Source organism: Natator depressus, chromosome 17, assembly GCF_965152275.1.
Source record: "Natator depressus isolate rNatDep1 chromosome 17, rNatDep2.hap1, whole genome shotgun sequence".
NCBI classification, from domain to species: Eukaryota; Metazoa; Chordata; order Testudines; family Cheloniidae; genus Natator; species Natator depressus.
In genome coordinates, this window is record NC_134250.1 from 4,545,425 (window position 1) to 4,564,746 (window position 19,322).

General features: G+C 50.3%; 1 protein-coding gene across 5 annotated transcripts in view; it reads left to right on the forward strand.

Annotated features, from left to right (window-relative positions):
• Positions 1 to 19,322, forward strand: part of RPH3AL (rabphilin 3A like (without C2 domains)) — a 96,385-nt gene that overhangs the window by 45,843 nt on the left and 31,220 nt on the right. For all 5 annotated transcript variants that reach the window (XM_074974555.1, XM_074974552.1, XM_074974554.1 and 2 more), the window contains one exon: positions 17,576 to 17,747. In XM_074974555.1, the coding sequence (XP_074830656.1) occupies positions 17,576 to 17,747 (172 nt within the window). The remainder of the gene's footprint in view (positions 1 to 17,575; positions 17,748 to 19,322) is intronic.

The following is a 19,322-nucleotide window of genomic DNA, read 5'->3' on the forward strand; positions in this document are numbered from 1 at the left end:
TTTTGCGATGTTCCTCCCCTGCCTCAAAAAGCAAAGGAATTAGGGAAAAATCTAATGCCCAGAAAACAAGTCTTTCTTCCCTGCTTTATTGGTACTGCAGTGAGAGTGGCGCTGTGGCAAGCAGGCTCCTGCAGTTGGCAGTGCTGGGGTTGTGCCTAGTATGTGCCATGCTGGAGCCAGTCCTAGAAGGTGGCTCAGGGGCTGTGATATCATGGAGCTGAGAGCTACTGTAGCCTTTTGCAAACAACAGTGAATTTCTACAGTCCCCTGGTGTGGGAGGGAACTATAGATCCCTGTTTGACAAGTTGGGAGCAGGCAAAGAACTTAAGGCAGCTTCAGCAATGTACTTAAGCATGTGCTTATCTCACTGAGTCAGCTGGAATTAAGCACGTGTTTAACTTTAATGTCACGCTTAAGTGTTTGCTGCATTGGGACTTAGGTGACTTGCCGAAGGCCCTGGAGAGTTGGTCTCAGAACTGCAATCAAAACTCCTGGCTTCCAGTCCTGTGCTCAGACCACTCCCCATTCAATCCCTGTCTTAGCAGACCCAAGGGTGGGTGGCCTGTAATTATTACACCACTCTGTGGCATTCAGGAGACGTGCCCCCAGCAGACACACTCCATATGTGATGCCTCCATCTGGCCAGCTCTCGGCACCTCATCAACACTCTGGTGTCAGCCAGAGCCATGGCTCAGAAAATTACTGGCTATCTGTGCATGATATTTATGGAGTTCTTAACCTCATTGTGCTATGCTGACAAGTGAGAGGGGGAAAGAATTTGGATCCACTGTGGGGAACCTTTATGGACTAAATAGCACAGAAGCCGATTTACTAAATCTTATAAACCTGGGCTCTCTTCCCTGCCAAACAAAATTTTCCCTTCAGCAGCCTCTGCGTGCAGAGTGAGGGATTCTCCGTTAATTGCCATGTGCTTCCATGCTCAGGATGCTGCCTGTGTCATCGTTGATGTTGCGCAGGTGTCCATCACAACAGCACCTGAGTATGCCCTCCCCAGCCTCAGACAGAGCCACAGCCCAGCACTGGCCACATAGGGAGAGATCTTGCACACACCCAGTGACTGGTAGGGCTGCAACTCAGCTGAGTCCTTCCGCAGGCTTGGGCATCTGCTCCCTCCTTTCCAGTTCCCAGGAGTTCCTCGCTGGGGGCTGCTGGTTTCCACTTCCATGGCGGAGAGCCTATAGAGAGCCCATCTCTGAGATAGCTGGGGCCCTGCCAGGCAGCACCTTCAAGGTCAGCCCCGGGATTTAGAGCTGGGCCAGCTCTTAGACTGGCATGCAGAGCTCTGGTGCAGCATCTTATCTATCTGGATGCCTGGCCTGACTGGTGCTTACCCAGCAGGGGTGTCACTGTGGCCTCCATGGAGGAATGCAAATTGAGTGAATTGCAGTACTCTGTCTGTCTGACTAGTGTAACGAGGAACAAGAGAGATACTGGACAGCGAGCTGTGTGTGTTGTTGAAAGGGCTCCATGGAGCTCATTTTGCTGCCTTTTGTTTTGTTTTGCTGACTCCCTGCTCCTTTGCTGGATTCTCTACGTATCCTTGCCCTCGTGTACTGATGAGCTCTGATGGGGCCCTGCCCTACCACCTCTACTGAACACTGGCCCCCGTTTAGGCGTGGTGGGAGCATTAGCTCTGGTCTACACTCAGCATAGCCCCCAGACAGCTGTTGGTGTAGCAGCACCAGCACTGGCCCCGTGTGTAGACCATGGCAAGCCGGGGTTTGCATTAACTCAGTCAGTGCATGTCTTCGTCTACGCTGAAGGGACAGCTCCAGAATAGCTGCACTGATTGCTCATCTGGAGGTGTAGCATAACCTTGGCATAGACAAGGTGCCTTTGGCTGCCTGTGTTTTAGCACTGTGTTGTCTGGTGCTGCTATCAAAGCAGGACCAATCCCAACTAAATCATCCCAGCCAGGGCTTTAAGTTGGGCCTTAAAAACCTCTAAGGATGGAGATTCTACCACCTCCCTAGGTAACCCATCCAGCACTTCACCACCCTCCTAGTGAATAGTGTTTCCTAATATCCAACCTACACCTCCCCCACTACAACTTGAGACCATTGCTCCTTGTCCTGTCATCTGCCACCACTGAGAACAGCCGAGCTCCATCCTCTTTGGAACCCCCCTTCAGGTAGTTGAAGGCTGCTATCAAATTCCCAGTCACTCTTCTCTTCTGCAGACTAGATAACCCCAGTTCCCTCAGCCTCTCCTTATACGTCATGTGCCCTAGCCCCCTAATCATTTTTGTTGACCTCCGCTGGACTCTCCCCAATTTGTCCACATCCTTTTTGTAGTGGGGGCCCCAAAACCGGATGCAGTACTTCAGATGTGGCCTCACCACTGCCGAATAGAGGGGAATAATCACTTCCCTCGATCTGCTGGCAGTGCTCCTAGTAATGCAGCCCAATGTGCCATTAGCTTTCTTGGCAACAAGGGCACACTGTTGACTCATATCCAGCTTCTCGTCCACTGTAATCCCCAGGTCCCTTTCTGCAGTACTGCCGCTTAGCCAGTAGGTCCCCAGCCTGTAGCAGTGCATGGGATTTTTCCGTCCTAAGTGCAGGACTCTGCACTTGTCCTTGTAGAACCTCATCAGATTTCTTTTAGCCCAATCCTCCAGTTTGTGTCAGTCACTCTGGACCCTATCCCTACTCTCCAGCATATCTACCTCCCCCCCGCCCCCGCCCGCCCCAGCTAAGTGTCATCTGCAAACTTGCTGAGGGTGCAATCCATCCCATCATCCAGATCATTAATGAAGTGTTGAACAAAACTGGCCCCACGACAGACCCCTCGGGCACTCCGCTTGATACCGGCTGCCAGCTAGACATCGAGCCGTCGATCGCTATCCGTTGAGCCTGACGATCTAGCCAGCTTTCTATCCACCTTATAGTCCATTCATCCAATCCATACTTTTTAAACTTGCTGGCAAGAATACTATGGGAGACCATATCAAAAGCTTTGCTAAAGTCAAGATATATCACATCCACCGCTTTCCCCATATCCACAGAGCCAGTTATCTCATCATAGAAGGCAATCAGGGTGGTCATGCATGACTTGCCCTTGGTGAATCCATGCTGACTGTTCCTCATCACCACCTTCTCCTCCAAGTGTTTCAAAATGCATTCCTTGAGGACCTGCTCCATGATTTTTCCAGGGACTGACATGAGGCTATAGTTCCCTGGATTCTCCTTCTTCCCTTTTTTAAAGATGGGCACTATATTTGCCTTTTCCAATCTTCTGGGACTTCCCCCGATTGCCTTGACTTTTCAGAGATAATGGCCAATGGCTCTGCAGTCACATCAGCCAACTCCCTCAGCACCCTTGGATGCATTAGATCCGGCCCCATGGACTTGTGCATGTCCAACTTTTCTAAATAGTCCTTAAGCTGTTCTTTTACTATTGAGGGCTGTCACCTCCTCCCCATACTGTGCTGCCCAATGCAGCAGTCTGGGAGCTGATCTTGTCTGTGAAGACAGAGGCAAAAAAAGTATTGAGTACTTCAGCTTTTTCCACATTGTCTCTCACTAGGTTGCCTCCCCCATTCAGTAAAATGTCCTGGTCGTAAAAACAGTGACGCCCTCTTGACGCTAGCTCTTCCACTGGTGGAGCTACTTTGATGCTAGTACAGTGGTGGGAAAATGCTGGCACAAGCAAAGCCTGTGGTTCAAACCAGGGCCGTTTTGAATCACGTGCTTAACTTGCAGCATGCCCAGAAATCCCAGTTTAATTACTTCCCCAAAGTGGGCGTGCTTTCCTGACTTGGGGCTGAGTTTGGGAGTAACCACATAGCCTTTTTATGTCGGTCTGACCCAGAAGCTGCATAAATCACCTTGATCTTGTATAAAGCACTCTACCCCCTCTTGCCCAGTCATGTGTTCTAAGTGACAGCAGGACAAAACCATAACTCCAGGCATCCCAAATGTTCCCCTTCCTGCTTTTCTCCCTCCACTGCCTTACCATTTAAAAGCCCGCTAGTGCATTAGGCTGGAGTGGTGGGTTGCAGAGAAAATGAATTATTTTACCATTGTTCTCTTTTAGAAATGCACAATGATTGCTGTGTGTATCTGTGCAGAGGAGGGGACTTTCAGTCATTCCTTGCTTAGCAGAGTTCTGTTCTTAAGGCGTTTTTGTGTGTTTTGCAGCTTGAGAGACGCACACCGTTTACCCCGAGTTCTGTTCTCTGAGCAATCGGTTATTTGTGTAGGTGGGATTGGGAGGTGCAATGGCATGTGCCTCTCTGCCGCTATGCTTGGGAGGACGGTGTCTATCAGCCTGTGGTGACTGAAAATGTCTTTGTTTTAAATCCCTTGTGAAACGTCTTGGAGCATGAGATGTACAGAATGAACTGCAGCACAGCCCTCAAGGAATATGCTTCCTTGAGAAAACAACGAGCCTCTGTACTTTTATGCCAGTCTCTTCAGCCAAGCTCTTTCCCAGCATCGATCAGTGTCCACTCTGAACCCCCCACCGCCTGGCAAAGTGGGCAGGTTCTGTCACCCCATTTTACAGACTGATGTCCTCGGGAGACTAAACTGTTGTGTGTGCCACCGGCAGAGAACAAGAGAGACTGAGATGGCACGGATGCCCCTGCAATGGCAGGAAATCGATTAGGTGGGCTATGCCCGGTCGATGACCCACGCCCCATTCTGCAGCGGAAAGGGCGCACACACACAAACTCACACACCATGTCTATGCCAATCTGATCTAGGGGAATATTCCTTCCGAAGGGATCGGTAGCAAGGCTGGGACAGGAGCGTGCTGCTGGGCAAGTGATGACACAGTGTTCTTAGCCATCTGCCTAATAATTGAACAGCGAGAGATTGGAGGGCTCGGGGGACAAAGGGAGGTTTTTGCTTCCAGGTCATTCTAAAGCTGCTTCCTTTTCCTAATGGCTAGTGCTCAACACAGCACATCTTCACACCTCCCTCCCTGCTTAGCCCATTGAGAATCCTACAGATTTTTTGACGTGTGCTTGGAAACGGGTTGCTTTTAAACAAAAGTCACTGGCCCAGTAAGGATATGAAGCTTAGTTTTGTTTATTAGCAGCATGTGGTGCTGTCATGTCAGCTGAGTGCTTGTTTTGGGGGTGTGGTGGTGTGTTAATTTAACGCATGTGGCATAGCAGTGCATTGCTTCCTATATGTACAACATCGGTGCTTTCACGCCCATTGCCTGTGTCACGGTTCACCAAGGCAGGTCTCGGTTCACCAAGGCAGGTCTGTAAATCCCCCCTTAAGATTCAGTGGTTGAAGGAGAGCCAGGGGTCTGCACATTCAGCCCCACGTTTTGATCCGCCTTTGAACAGTGGCTCTGGAATAAGAGCATTAACGTGGCCTTTCATGTACCCATGCTGGTTGAAGGCCAGAGCTATGGAATTAGCAGTGGGTCCAAAGCTGAATTCCAAATGGATGCTTGCCATGCACAGAGGTGGGTTCCACAGAAGGCTTTTTGCTGTAACTGAGCAGCAGGCATTGAGAAGCTAATGGGAATGGAAGCTTTGCTCTCTGCTGCTGATTGCTTCCAAGGTAATACACGGAAGTGTCCAAATTATCCATCCAGAAAGCCAACAGTGCCGCCTTGGGTGCATGTCCTCACTACACGTGTGGCATAACGCAGGCAAATAGTTTCCCGTAAACCATCACCTGGTCCCAGACATGCCATAGTAACACACAGGAGAATGGCTCTTGTGGCCCAGTGGTGGGCACGGTATTTCGGCAGTGGCGCAGCACTGCTTGCTCAGGGCAGGAGCATGACTGTGCAGCTCTGCACTTTGAGTCTGCCTCAGACTCGCGAGAAGTAGTACCGGGGCTTGTGTGCGCCCACGATGGTTTGCCTCACTGCATGCTAGTACTGGATACCTGCCCTTGCGTTAGCAGCCAGGTGATATGGTGAGCCACTGGGAATGCCCTTGCAGAAGGGCGTGGAGGCTGGGGAGGAGGGGGACACTGTCAGTCGGGACATCTGGGACGGACAGCAGCAGACTGGGAGTCGGTGCCCCTGGTTCTGTTCCTCGCCCTGCCACTGACTTGCTGGGTCACGTCACTTTGTCCTGGGCATTACTGGAATCACACTCAGAGGACAGGTTACCTCAAGTCAGATCTCCTGTACTAAGAAGACCGAGCTCCCCTGGCTGCCTGGAAAACGTCCCTTTTCTATCAGAACGAGCCTGCTCTGGCTGGCTGCTGGAATGGAGAAGCAGAACAGGTTAATTCGGTCTCTGACTCTGATGATTTGGCCTAGAGAGCATCCTCCTGCTGCACTGAGGAGGCCGTGTAGTTCTGCAATGGTACCTGTTCTGTCTCACTATCTCCTTCCTTTCCTTCACGCACTGGAGCCATTCACAATGCAGGGGAGATGGTATCTGCACTGCCACGACTGCAGTTAGCTCCCCAATGGGCCTGGGCCAAAAACAAGGCCCAAATAACAAAGGCTGGTATTTACATTGACTTTTAATGGGAGTTAAGTGCCCAACTCCCCTAGGCCCCTTTGGAAATCTCAGACACAGTCATTCAGAGTCCTCATTGCTCTGTTTCCTTGAAGCATCTGCTGAGCAGGCTGCTTTGAATAGCAATAAGGAACAAGTTCCTCTGACACAGTGTCTTATTTCTGGAGAGCTGCGGTGATTAATGGTTTCTGCCTGCGGCTGGTGCCCCAGCTATCCAGAAGCAAAACACCATGTTCAGCAGTGCTTATTTTACTAAGTGTTGTGTGCAGACATAGCACGCATGCACGCACCCACCCATGAGCGAAAGTGGTGCTGAGCAATAACACGGGCAGGTAAACTGGATGGAGCCTGGATACAGTTCCTGATCAAAGATCAGCTGTGCAATCCGCATTCCCGCCCTGCCATGGAAGGAGAGGGTTTGTGTCTCTTGCCGTGAAATGCGTTGATCTGATCTGCATTAGGCTACGACTGTTCTCTTGGTGACACACAAGCAGCCCCAGCTGTGCCACTGCCCCCCTCCCCGGTGTTGTTTACTGTAGCTTAGCACTTGTGATAAAGGCACTGTTCTTTCTGGGCAAGTTTTCCTAACAGATGCATCCAAGGCTACAGATGGATTTTAAATGGGACCTGGATGATGTGTACAGCCCACAGTGCCATCTGTAGCAATGCGGGCTCAGAGAAAGGCAGGCCAATCTCATGTTCCAGAGGCCGAGCTCATCACTGTGGGGATCTGAAAGCAAGTCTTACCCTTCACCCCTGCACCATGTGCAGCATCACAGAACTGGCAAGGAGCATTAGCCGGAGTTACATCTAACCTGCTTCTGAGGAGTCCCCAGACAGGAGACTGGACAGGACAGGCCCATGGACTGATCCAGTCTAGCAAATTTCTCTCCGTAAACAAGCATGTAATCTAGCTATCTCCATCGCCTGGCTTGATAGGGCAGCTCTCCCTCTTCCATCCAGACTGGTGTCTGCAAGGGGGTTGTAACAAGCCAATTGCTAACCTGGCTGAGGTTGGTAAAGCGGTAAGCCACTCTCAAGGATGCCGGGGTAGTGCAGATGCACAGCTGGCACTGTTGGTTCACTGGCAGAGGCACAAGTGGAACTTGTGACAGCTATCAGTGGAATAAGGCCCAGGTCTTGAGGGCTCTAATCAGGGCATTTGTGGCAGCAGGTGTGGTTCCCAGAAGCCTGTGCTGTGACAACTCAAGTTGCCTGGAGGCCATCCTCCATTGCTGGAAGACAGTTTGGTGTGAGAATGAGAATCTTCACCTTGTGATTCCTTGTACCCACAGTTCTGTGGGTCTCACGATTTCCCACCCAGGGCAGGGCCAGGGGCTGTCTATCAACTGGCATGAAATGTCCATCTTGATGTGTGGGGGAGAGGCTGCCCCAACTCAGCACGGTGCCTTTCCATGCCTGTGCTGGTGGGCAAACGGCCTTCCTTCCTGTTATTTTTCTGAGTCCTGCATGGCCCATTAGCGCTGTACTTTGGCTGGCTTTGACTGATCCTGCCAGGTTCTACCAAGCGCCTTCCTGAATTACCACTTACTTTATATCTCTCTATATTTATATATCAATAATTAGTGATGCTATCATCATAATTAAAATCCTCTTGGAAGCGTTCATGCACATTTACATCTGAATTGACACAGCCATATTCTCAGTGATAACGAAAACAACTTAAGTGGGGGCAAAGGGGGAAATCTTTTAAAAAAAAAAAAAAAAAAAAGCCCAGCCATTCAATCTCAAGGAGAATGAAACGCCATCAGGAACCTACCAAAAGCTCCATCCTGCCTTCATCAACCCCCTCTGTTTTTTTACCTCTCTTTGCTAAATGACGTTTTCAAGGCTGGCTGCATCTCTTGGTTTATCACAGTAAAACCACACATAGGTGGAATTTTGCTGCTCTGGAAGAACATATTTCATCTCCTCCCAGGCTCATTATAAATGGCCATAGCTAAGGGTTATGCCTTTCCCGGGGTGGTTTCTGGCAAAATACCCCGCTAACAGAGGATCATTTATTTTGGGTTACTCTGGATCCAGTCCAAGGGCCACGCACCTGTTTGCTATTGGTGAACTCCTTTGAAATACAGAGATACTATTTTGGGGGCTGAGAGTGAATGTATAGAATTAAAATAACATCCTCCATCACAGACCCATGACATAATGGAGACCTGGTTGAGGGTGCAATGCAGAATAATTGAAGCCCAGCAGCCACTGCATTGTAGCAAATGCTTGGGTCAGAGATGCGATTGATTTTGCTATTCAATAAGTGATGGCAGAATGGCGGTTTCGCTGCCCTTCAGTTTGCTTGTCCTCCAATGCCTAAAGGTAGGAGTAAAGACAGCTGGGTGTAAATAATGGAATTGGAAATCTCCGCGTTACGGAAGAGCAGATGAAGGCAAACAATGAAACTAAAGAGTGCTCGCTTGTGTAGCTTATCCTCCTGGTGCCGGGCCGTAGGGTTGGATTGAAATGAGTGTTCAGGCACATCCCACACATGGGCATCAATAATAAATGTTATCCCAGTGCAGTGTAATACAAGAGCTCGCATTTACATAAGGCTTTGCAACTTCCGAGAGTACCACAGATGCTAATTAAGAAACCACTGCCATCTTTGTTTTACGCATAGGCAAATTGAAGCCAGGAGGCCCAGAGATGCTCAAGGCCAGCAAAGGAATCTGCATAAGAGCTGGGACTAAAACGCAGGTGTTGCTGCCATCCTTAGAGCAGAAGAATGTGTGCATTAGGTACAGATACACCCTCTTCTATTGCAGCTTGGTCCCTCCTCTCTGTCCCCAGGGTAATTGTGCTCTACCAGGCAGTGCACTCTAACGAGAGATGGCCTGTCTAGAAACCTGGCTCTTTCTCTTCACCTCCTAACAAACCCCGGCACTGGCACTGGCGGGTAGGTGGCCTCTGGAAGGCTGCATCAGTGGGCTGCATCAGTGGGTTGCAGCTTGGCTGCCCCAGCAACTCTGTGCTCCTTGGTTGGAGCAGCTGCTGAGACCAGGAGCCAAGGATTCCTCCTTGTCCCTTCCCCACCCCATAGGAATCTAGTGCCAGTTGTTCTGTTCCAGAAGAGGAAGGGGGTGGTGCTGGCCTTGGGATACCAGGGTGGAGAGTCATTGCCCCCAGCTTTGAGTGGATCCCCACCACATGGTCCTGCTGTCGCAGCAGTCTAGGCAATCACACTCCATCTCTGGACAGTTCTGTGTAATGTGCCCAGGCTGGGTACACCTTAAGCATACCACATGGCTTCCCTTCTGCAGGCACAGCCTGACCCAATCACACCCTTCTCCCTCCTCTTGCTCTCTGGAAGCCCTTTGCAGGTCCAGGTGTAGCACCCCAGCCCCCTTGAATTGGCTGGGTTGGGATTGCTTCTCCACCTCGAGTCGCTTCCAAGTTTCCCAGCTGAAGCTAAATTGACTTGGATAAAATAGACATTTGTCTCCAACTACCTGGTTGCAACTCTCCTCCTTGTAACGTGAACAAGTACTTGATGCAACTGCAATGGGAATAGCAGCAGAGCTATAAAATCACAGTGAATGTTCTGGGCTCGTTGCAGACATGGCTGTTTAAATCGTTTTCCATAATGAACAGCTGAATCTGCTGTCCAGTATTTTAACTTGGTTAGGGTGAACAAAATCTCCCCAGAGGCAGGTCTACCTGAGCCCAAATAGGGCCAGTGTCATTGTTCAACATCAGCTTCATCCTTCGTGCGTCTGCCCACAGAAACACAAAGCCATTTCTCTTACAATACTGTGGCCCACAAGCAAAGCCTGAGAGTTCAGGGGCAGGGAGGTAGAGCAACCCACAGGATAGTGAACTGGACTGTGGGAGGCAGGCAGCCTGGGTTCTCTTCCTGCTGGCTGGGTGATCTTGGGAAGTCCCATCCCATCTCTGTGCCTCTGTTTCCTTAGCTTTACAATGGTGATGAGATTTACCCTCCTTTTTAAGCGCTTTGAGAGCTGTGGATAAAAATAGCAATGTACGAGCTCAGTGCTATTATATATTGAACAGTTTCGCTATCTATCTCTCCTGATAAGCAGTCCTATGGTGAAATCCAGATCCCACTGAAACGCTCATTGACGTCAGTGGGGCTAGGAGTTCCCTCCGAATGTTTGTGTAACCAGCGAGAGTAAACACTGCTTTCCTTGGAAAGCATAAAGCTCAGTATTAAAAGACCCAAACTGAAGGATTATATGCTGTCTTTTATTTTTGAAGCATCACTGCAGGTGTGTTTTATTTAAAGTTAATCAAGAGTCATGCTCTTTCATCTTCATCGATTGCACTGCTGGCCTGTTTGCTGTGTCCATGATTTTGATTCATGGCCACTAGAGCTAAACGTCATGTGTCCTGGCTCGAAAAGAATATAAAGCATAGACTATTTCAGACATTGTGCCTGCCAGTAACACAGCTGAATGTATGGAATTAATAGTGGATAAACTCTCTTGTCTTCATTCTGTGTTGGGATTGGTCTAAACACAGGTTTTTGTACTGCTATAACTAGGTTTGTGTGTGTGTGTGTAATCCATGGCGTGTTGTACCTATTCAGTTTCTAAGCCAGTCTAGTTATAACAGGACAAAAACCTATGCGTAGATCCACCTTTACTTACTATGATCCTTTCAGTGTGTACTTCAGTGGGGGTGCACTTGGGACTGTACGTTGCTTGAAGGTATTGGCTCCCCTTGCTATTGGGTATTTTACAGAGACCTGGCATATTCAGAGCTGAATGAATAAAGAGGAAAGCGGAGTACTTCTGTCTCCCACAACAGATACATGGAAGCACTCTGTATCATCAGTCCCAGCTGTTTGAAAATCATGAGATTGGCTTAGGAACCATCAGGTTTTTTTATTTAAAAGAAAATTGGGGCTCTGTATATTTGATCTCTGAGCCTGTAGGAGACACCCTAGAGTGAGCGCAGGTTCCATTTTCATACTTTTTTTTTTTTTTTTTACAGCTATGAGAACTAGAAACTTCTTTTAAAAAAAAGAAAGAGAGAAAGCTGGGGTTGTTGCATAATCACCTGACTCCAGGAGCTGGGGCTTTAACTTAAACATCAGATGAAACTTGCGATAAAATCATGAGAGTTTAGGCTATGTCCACACTGCAATCAGAGTGTGGGATCGCAGTATGTGTAGACATAATTGAGCTAGCTTTGATAACAATATCAGTGACCTCTTCAGCACGGACTGGAGTGTGGGCTAGCCACCAGAATAGTTATCCAGGGTCCCTGGCTTCCCCTGAATCCCTTGCTGCCACGGCTTTGCTGCTCCTGGTGGTCTTGCTAGCTAGATTAAAGCTAGCTAGCTGTGGGTATGCCTGCACTTGTAGTGTAGAGGCACCATGGAAAGAGAGTGTGGGCTGTTGCTTTATGTTAGGTCATAGCCCCTAATACAGGTGAGGGGCACATTCTTCGTAGGCTGGACCTCAGAGGCAGCTCCGCCCTTTTGCAGCCAGCTGGGGAGGCTTTCCGCAGACTCGGCTTCCGCTGCGTGAAACTGTATCCACTCTGACTTTAGGCCCATGTCTGAGGCCAGGTCTACACCACAGACTTGCATCGCTATAACTGTGTCCCTTAGGGGTGTGAAAAATCCATACCCTTGAGCGACATAGTTCTATCAGCCTAACCTCCGGTGTGCACAGCACTATGTCAGCGGGAGAGCGTGCTCTCGATGCTGGCAGCCCAAATGCTAGCTCCCTCAAAAAGTCTCCACTCCCTCTTATATTTATCAGCAGAGACAATGTTGTAGGAGCAATGTGAAATGACAAACATGTTCTTTATTAGCTAGCAAGTGAGGGGCGGGTGTCAGAGATTTGGCTGTCTGGAGCATAACTCTGCTTAATTGCTATTGTTTTTGTCGCTATGCTGGGGAAGGAATTGGGAACCACAGTTCTTTAGCCCCTGCCCTCTCAGAATCCACCTCTTCTTATGGAGGTGCACAGTGGCTCAGCTCACGACTCAACCCAGGGTCAGTCACGCTTCAGAAGGGGGTTTCTGGTCCAGTCACTGGCGGCTGTTTGCTCTTGTGGTTCATGTTCAGCCCTCAAATCTTTTCACATTCAAGCATGTTAGAGGCCTATGCAGCTGGCTTACTAAAAATAATCAGCGCTACGCCGGGGCTGACCTGGTGCAGCAGCATGGATCAGCGCAGAGGACACTGGATTGAGAATCAATAAACTTGGGATTTGTTCCCCACTTGGCCTCTAACCTACCATCAGACCGTGGGTAAATCACTTCACTTCTGTGCCTCAGTTTCCCCATCTGTGAAACAGGGATGATGCTGATTCTTCCCTGCATGTAAAAAGTCCTCTAGCAATGCTAAACACTGTTATCATCATCGAGCATTTCAAGCACCCCTTGATTATGCCCTGTTGTAAAAATGCAAGTTGCAGAATCCCTGGTGAAATTAAGTGTGCCCACTATTGCATCTCTGTTTGTATTGAGACCCACATTTGCAAAGTGTTTTGAGAACGCCGGACGAAAAGTTCAGTTAGAACCACCAAGCATGTCTATTTCCTCTGTCAGCTGCACCAGCTCCAAGCAGAACTGCAAGATTCACATTCTGCATGAAATATTTAAGTATTTGATCTGTACTTGATTTGAACAAGTACTTGATGCAACTGCAGTGGGAATATATCTGTAATATATTCACATTTTCTTGGACAGCGTGTCTCGTTAGTTCATTATTCTGTGTGCTGGGAGGCACAAATGAAATTGCATTTTCCGGTATTTATTCTTCTTCTCTGCTGCGTATCTCCTCTGAATCCCCACACTTTATGTTAAATATGTTTAACATGGTTGCTTCATCACAATGTTGGTATTAAAAACTAAGTTGGAGAGAGATTACAGGTTACTGCCCTTTCCATGCCAGCAGCACATTTGAATTGTCTGAGCTTTCTCCTCTTTTAACACTGCTGAGCCTGCAGTAAACCGATGCCAACGAGTGACCCCCACAACTCAAGTCTGAAGTGTGTATGGAGGAGGCACACCAGACAGAAAGGTGCAAGATCTACACGGCTTTCCGCCCCAGGACAAAAAAGATTTCCGACGTAAGCAATTGCTCGTGGAATCTGCTCTTTGTCCCCAGTCTGCTGAGGACCACCAGGGCCCGGCACCGAGCGCGTCCATACGGATTGCCCCGGCATCGGTACTTGACACGGTGCCGAGGAAGGACTCTGGTATAAGAGACCCTCGGCACTAATGCGCTCTGGCACCGCACACTGAGGAGACAACCCGGCACCACTTGCACTCACTGATGCCATACAAGCAGCATAGAAAAGCCAAGAGGGGGCGCTCCCCGGTGCCGAAAACAGCGGGACCAGCAAGCACCACACTAGTGCGTCCCTTGAAGGAGCACCCAAGCAGCAAGAGTTGGCACTGTCGACTTCGGTTCCCCCAAGAGGACCGTCGAGTCTGGTGCCCAGCAACTCACTGGAGGGGCGGTGCCAGGTGGAGGAGTTAGAGCTACCCTCCACCCCAGACACTTTTGAAGCTGCCAGAGATTTGATTGCCATGATGGCTCCTCAGCCCCCGGCGGTCAAAGATAAGCCTCGGCACCGTCGCAACTGGCACCATCTAGAAGCAAGCCGAGCATGATGCAGCAGTCACCCTCCCCTGCCCGGCACCATTTGCCTGGGCACTGCTCCAGATCACCATCACCAAGACACCAGGCTCCGGCACCGGATTCCATGCTGGGTTCCCGACACCAGTGGGACGTTGCTTCTCTTCCCTGGCACAGAGGACGGAGCGGCACCAATCCCTGGCTCTGAGAGAGAACCGGCACGGGCCCCTCGACACCAGTCCTCTGCATCATCAGCTCAGCACCGGTGCCTGGCACAGTACCCTTCGAGTACCAGTTGAGATCTGTCTCATCAGACTTGGATGGTGACTCCTTCTATTCCCATAGCAGCCGACACAGATCTGACAGGCGATTGGAGGGAAGAACCAATGGCTTGGCACTTCCAGTGGCAGCCTCCGGCACAATGGCCCTTTTGGACCCCCTGGGCTTACCATCAGGCCCAGAGCTCCTTTTCCAGGGGCTCCCACTCGGTGGCCTCTGAGCACCAACCACCCCAGCCAGCCAAGGACTGACCTATGCCCTGGGGATCCGAGGTGACTTTGGCACAAGCCCCACCGCTGACCCACGTCGCCACTGAAGTGACTCCAAGGCAAGACCCATTGCAAGGCTGGGCTACTGCCACCATGGCTACGGTCGCCACAGAGACCGCAGACTCTGTCCACGGGAAGGTCAGGGAGCCCAAGGGCCAGGAGAACCCCGTTCCACCTCTGGCCTCCTCATCTTTGTCCCCAGACAAGGCGGTGGCAGGAGCTTCAATCTCCAGTTGATCATAGGGCCCACCAGGACCTTCTCCAGAGGATTGCCCACAACATGGGGTTACAGGCAGAGGACCCGAGGACCCCATGGTCGACATCCTCGTGTCAGAGGGTCCATCCCATGTAGCTCTGCCACTAATAAAGACGATCCAGAACAATATTAAGACTTTGTGGCAGATCCCTGCTTCAATCCCACCTATAGCCGGGGGTGTTGAGTGCAAGTACTTTGTCCCCTCTAAGGGGTACGAGTATCTGTTCTCTCACATGCAACTATGCTCTTTGGTAGTGTTGGCAGTTAATGAGAAAGAGAGATGGGGGCAGCAGGGGCCAGCCCCTAAATCCAGAGAGTCGAAAACGATGGACCTTTTTGGCAGGAAGGTGCACACAATTGGTGGCCTGCAGCTGAGGATCGCTAACCTGCAAGCTAGCCTCAGTAGATATAACTTCAACTTCTGGGACTTCATGTTGAAGTGTAAGGAACTAATTCCACCAGACTCCAGAGCCGAATTCTCCGCTGTTGTTGATGAGGGGAAGGCAGTGGCGTGGACCTCTTTGCAGGCTTTGTTAGACGCAGCAGACTCGGCCACCCACGCTCTTTCCTCAGGAATAGCCATGAGGAGGAGCTCATGCCTACAGGTGTCTGGGTTGCCCCGGAGCTGCAGCAAACTCTGCAGGAACTACCATTTGACGGCATAGGGTTATTTTGGAGCAAACAGACTCCAAGCTGCACAGCTTAAAGGACTCCCGGGCAACTATGAGATTGTTGGGCATGCACACGCCGGCAACCCAACGAAAACATTTCAAGCTCCAACTGCAGCAGCAGCACCCATATCCTCCTCAGCCGAGGCAGGATTTTTATAGACAAAGGGGCAGAAACGGCAGACGTAAATCTTCCAATCCCCCTTCTGGGCAGGGCCGAGGTCCGACCAACCTTCATTGGGCTCTAAGCAGGCCTTTTGAAGGGGTGCCTGAAGACAGCACACCTGCCACGACACCGGATCCTTTCCCCTTGTTTTATGAATCGTCTATTCCATTTCTTCTGTGCTTGATTCCAAATAACATTGGCCCGCTGGGTCCTTCACGTGATAGAAGTGGGATATTCTCTCCAATTCTGCTCCTCCACTCCCTCCCACTCCCCCTTTCCGTCCCTCTTCAGGGACCCTTCTCACGAGCAACTCCTTATTCAGGAGGTGCAGGTGCTCTTTGCCATAGGAGCAGTGGAGGAGGTTCCTTAGGAGCTCAGGGGCGAGGGATTCTACTCCCATTATTTCCTAATCCCCAAGGCAAAGGGGGGTCTCAGTCCCATCCTAGACCTGCGAGGACTCAACGAATTCATGGTGAAGTTATCCCTTCCCTGGTTCCGGGAGACTGGTATGCCGCCCTTGACATGAAATACGCATACTTTCACATATCCATTCAGCCTGCGCACAGATGATTCCTACGGTTTGTGGTCAACCACAAACATTATCAGTTCACGGTCCTCCCATTCGGTCTATCAACGGCTCCCAGAGTGTTCACCAAGTGCATGTCAGTTGTAGCAGCCTTCCTCCAGAGGAGGCAGGTGCAGGTATACCCTTGCTAAATGGTCTCAGCTGGAATCCCTCTTTAAGATGAACGTTAAGCCCCCACAATGCAGCACCAAAAGCCAGTTGTTACTACTGCAGAAATATTGTTGCTTGCATCCATTTTATATTGGGGTTTGTTAGCATTGTCCCTTAGGACTCAAAAGCAAAGTGGTCCTGATGCAGCAACACTCTTTGGCCATTTATTACTTTAAGCGCATGAGTAGCTGTGTTGGAAGCTAATGGAACTTGCCCGTTTGAGCCGAGCATGCTCTTTCAGATCTATTTGTTGCAGGAGGTTTGTGTCTTGTCATAGATTTTTGAGGCCACAAGGGACCAGTAGACTATCTAGTGAGAGCATGTGTACAGATAGGGGATATCCCAGACTAGGTACTGGTAGGGGCTTCCATTTGTTGTACTCAGCAGCAAGAAAGAGCGAGTGGAGGTGGGGCAAAGGGATGGGAGGTTCGTTGGAAAGAAACGTGGCCCCACCTGACAGATAGCAGTTTGTCCTCCTCCTGGCCTGGTGGGAAGAGAGCTTGGGGTATAAATTTTGGGCATAGGATTTCATCCTGTTAATCCTGGAGTTTATTTGACTAAAGCACGTCCCAGGAAGGCATCCACCATGATTTGAAGACCTCAAGAGACAGAGTATCCACGGCTTCCCCTGCTAGCTGGTTGCAGTAGCTAATCAGCTAACCTGACCTCACTGTTATAAAGTTGTGCCCTATTTCTAATGTGAATTTATTTGGTTTATTGAAATCTCTGATAATCTGTTGCTGCCATGTGGGGGAGGTTGTTCATTGCAGGGGGCACCCCGGGGGTCACCAAGTTCTTGCAGTGGGTCTGACTGGCAATCCTTGCAAAGCTTGCTGAGTCTGCTCCAGATGAGCCTTTTGAACTCTCCTTCCTTTGGTGTTTGTCTTGGGAGGAGAGAGATGGAGCTTCAGAGGAGGCCTGGGGAGAGGAATGTTGTTCTGGCAGTGATAAGCGTTATCCCCACAGGGATGTCCTGATGGTCACACAATAACTTGCTCGAGGGAACTGGTGTTACTCTGTCACTACAGGTCTCAGTTGGGCGGGGGCTAGCCAGCCAAAGCCTGCTGGCCTAGCACAGTCGATGGGGCAGTCTCTGAGCCCACATGCTCCCGCTATGAACGCACACTGGCTGATGGGTAAACACGTCTCTGTCTCTGAACAGGTTTGGAAGAGGTCCGGTGCATGGTTCTACAAAGGGCTGCCTAAGTACATCTTGCCTTTGAAAACCACCAAAGCCAACGAACTGCACCTGCGGCCTCGACAAGCCGAGCCAGATGTGCAAGAAGTGAAGGGCGTCGGGACCAACCGCTCCTACACCTGGGCCAGAGGGAGAGGTCAGTCGTTAATTTCTTCCCTGTGTTTTCCTGTCTCGGGAGGACGGGGAGCGAGTCAGTGGTGCAGTAGTGCGTGTTTCCTAGTGATTAGCATATGGAACTGGGAGCTCTTGGTTTCTGCCACTCGCGCAATGTGTGACCCAAATCCTTTCCCCAAACTCCGTGCCTCAGTTTCCCCCCTGTAGCTAGGGGATAATGATACTGCCCCACCTCCCACAAGGGGTTATTAGTGTGTGCAAGGCAAAGCACTGCTCATCTCAGCCGCCCCCTGCCCCCCCACCCCCGCAATCCTTGCTAATAATGATTGATTACAGGACTGAGAGAGAGGCCAGACGGGGCGTGGCTGCTCTGTACATGTGGTGTGCACATTGCATTTATTACAGGCAGGAGAGCTCGCTGTCGGAGGCAGATGAGTGGGATCATTCACTGATAAGAGATGCCTGCTTTTCCAAACGGGAGAGGCTGGCTTCTGTTTTTTGAGACCCTGTATCCTTCTCTCTTCCATGCCGAAGTGATCTAGATGAAGTTAAGGGCTGTTCTGCTAGGGTTAGAGGGGTGTTCAAACCTCTGTGGTCTCTCCCAGCGTTTTTCACCCTTTCTGATAACCAGGGACCGGCTTGCTGCCTTCATAAACTGCATCAGGAAAGTCTCAGGGACCGGCGCCTGAGAACCGCTGGGCTATTCCATCCTTGAGCCCTCTGCCGAGGCTGCAAATAGAAGGATTGGTTGTGATGTAGCACCTATCTGCTGAGACCTAGCCTGCGGCATCCCATCCGTTCCACCAGCTCATTTAACTTTTCCCACTGATTAGCTGGTAGACGGTGACCATGTTCAGTGTCTGCTAATTTAGCCCCATGTCCAGAGGCAGAAGGCTCTGCGGATCCTCCCAAGCCATCTGCACCTGCTCGTGTTTGGGCAGGATAGTAACTGCTGCTGGAGTGTGGCACGGGTTGACAAAGGTTTCCAGCAGACGGCTCAGAGAGGAGTTGAACGAACTGTCTCAGGCTGGGTGAAATGAAGCTGTTGGCCTTCATTCCCCTGGACCTCGTGTGCGTCGGTGGAGTGCAGAAGGGGTTCACAGCACAAACGGATAGGTATGAAAGTACACTCCTCCCCAGCCCTGGGATAGCAACCGACAAAGAGCTTGGGATTTCTGCCGTCCTCTGAAGCATTGGTCATTGCAGAAGCAGATAAAGTAGACGGATCAATGTTCTTATCTGGCCTGGAGGCTCCTATGCTTTAGTGTGGGTGGCTCTAGCAAGGCCCACACAACAAAGAAAATAACAGAATGCCATTAGCTATCACCTTCAGCCCCCAACTAAAACCTCTCCAACGCATCATCAAGGATCTACAACCTATCCTGAAGGACGACCCATCACTCTCACAGATCTTGGGACAGGCCAGTCCTTGCTTACAGACAGCCCCCCAACCTGAAGCAAATACTCACCAGCAACCAGAACCACTAACCCAGGAACCTATCCTTGCAACAAAGCCTGTTGCCAACTGTGTCCACATATCTATTCAGGGGACACCATCATAGGGCCTAATCACATCAGCCACACTATCAGAGGCTCG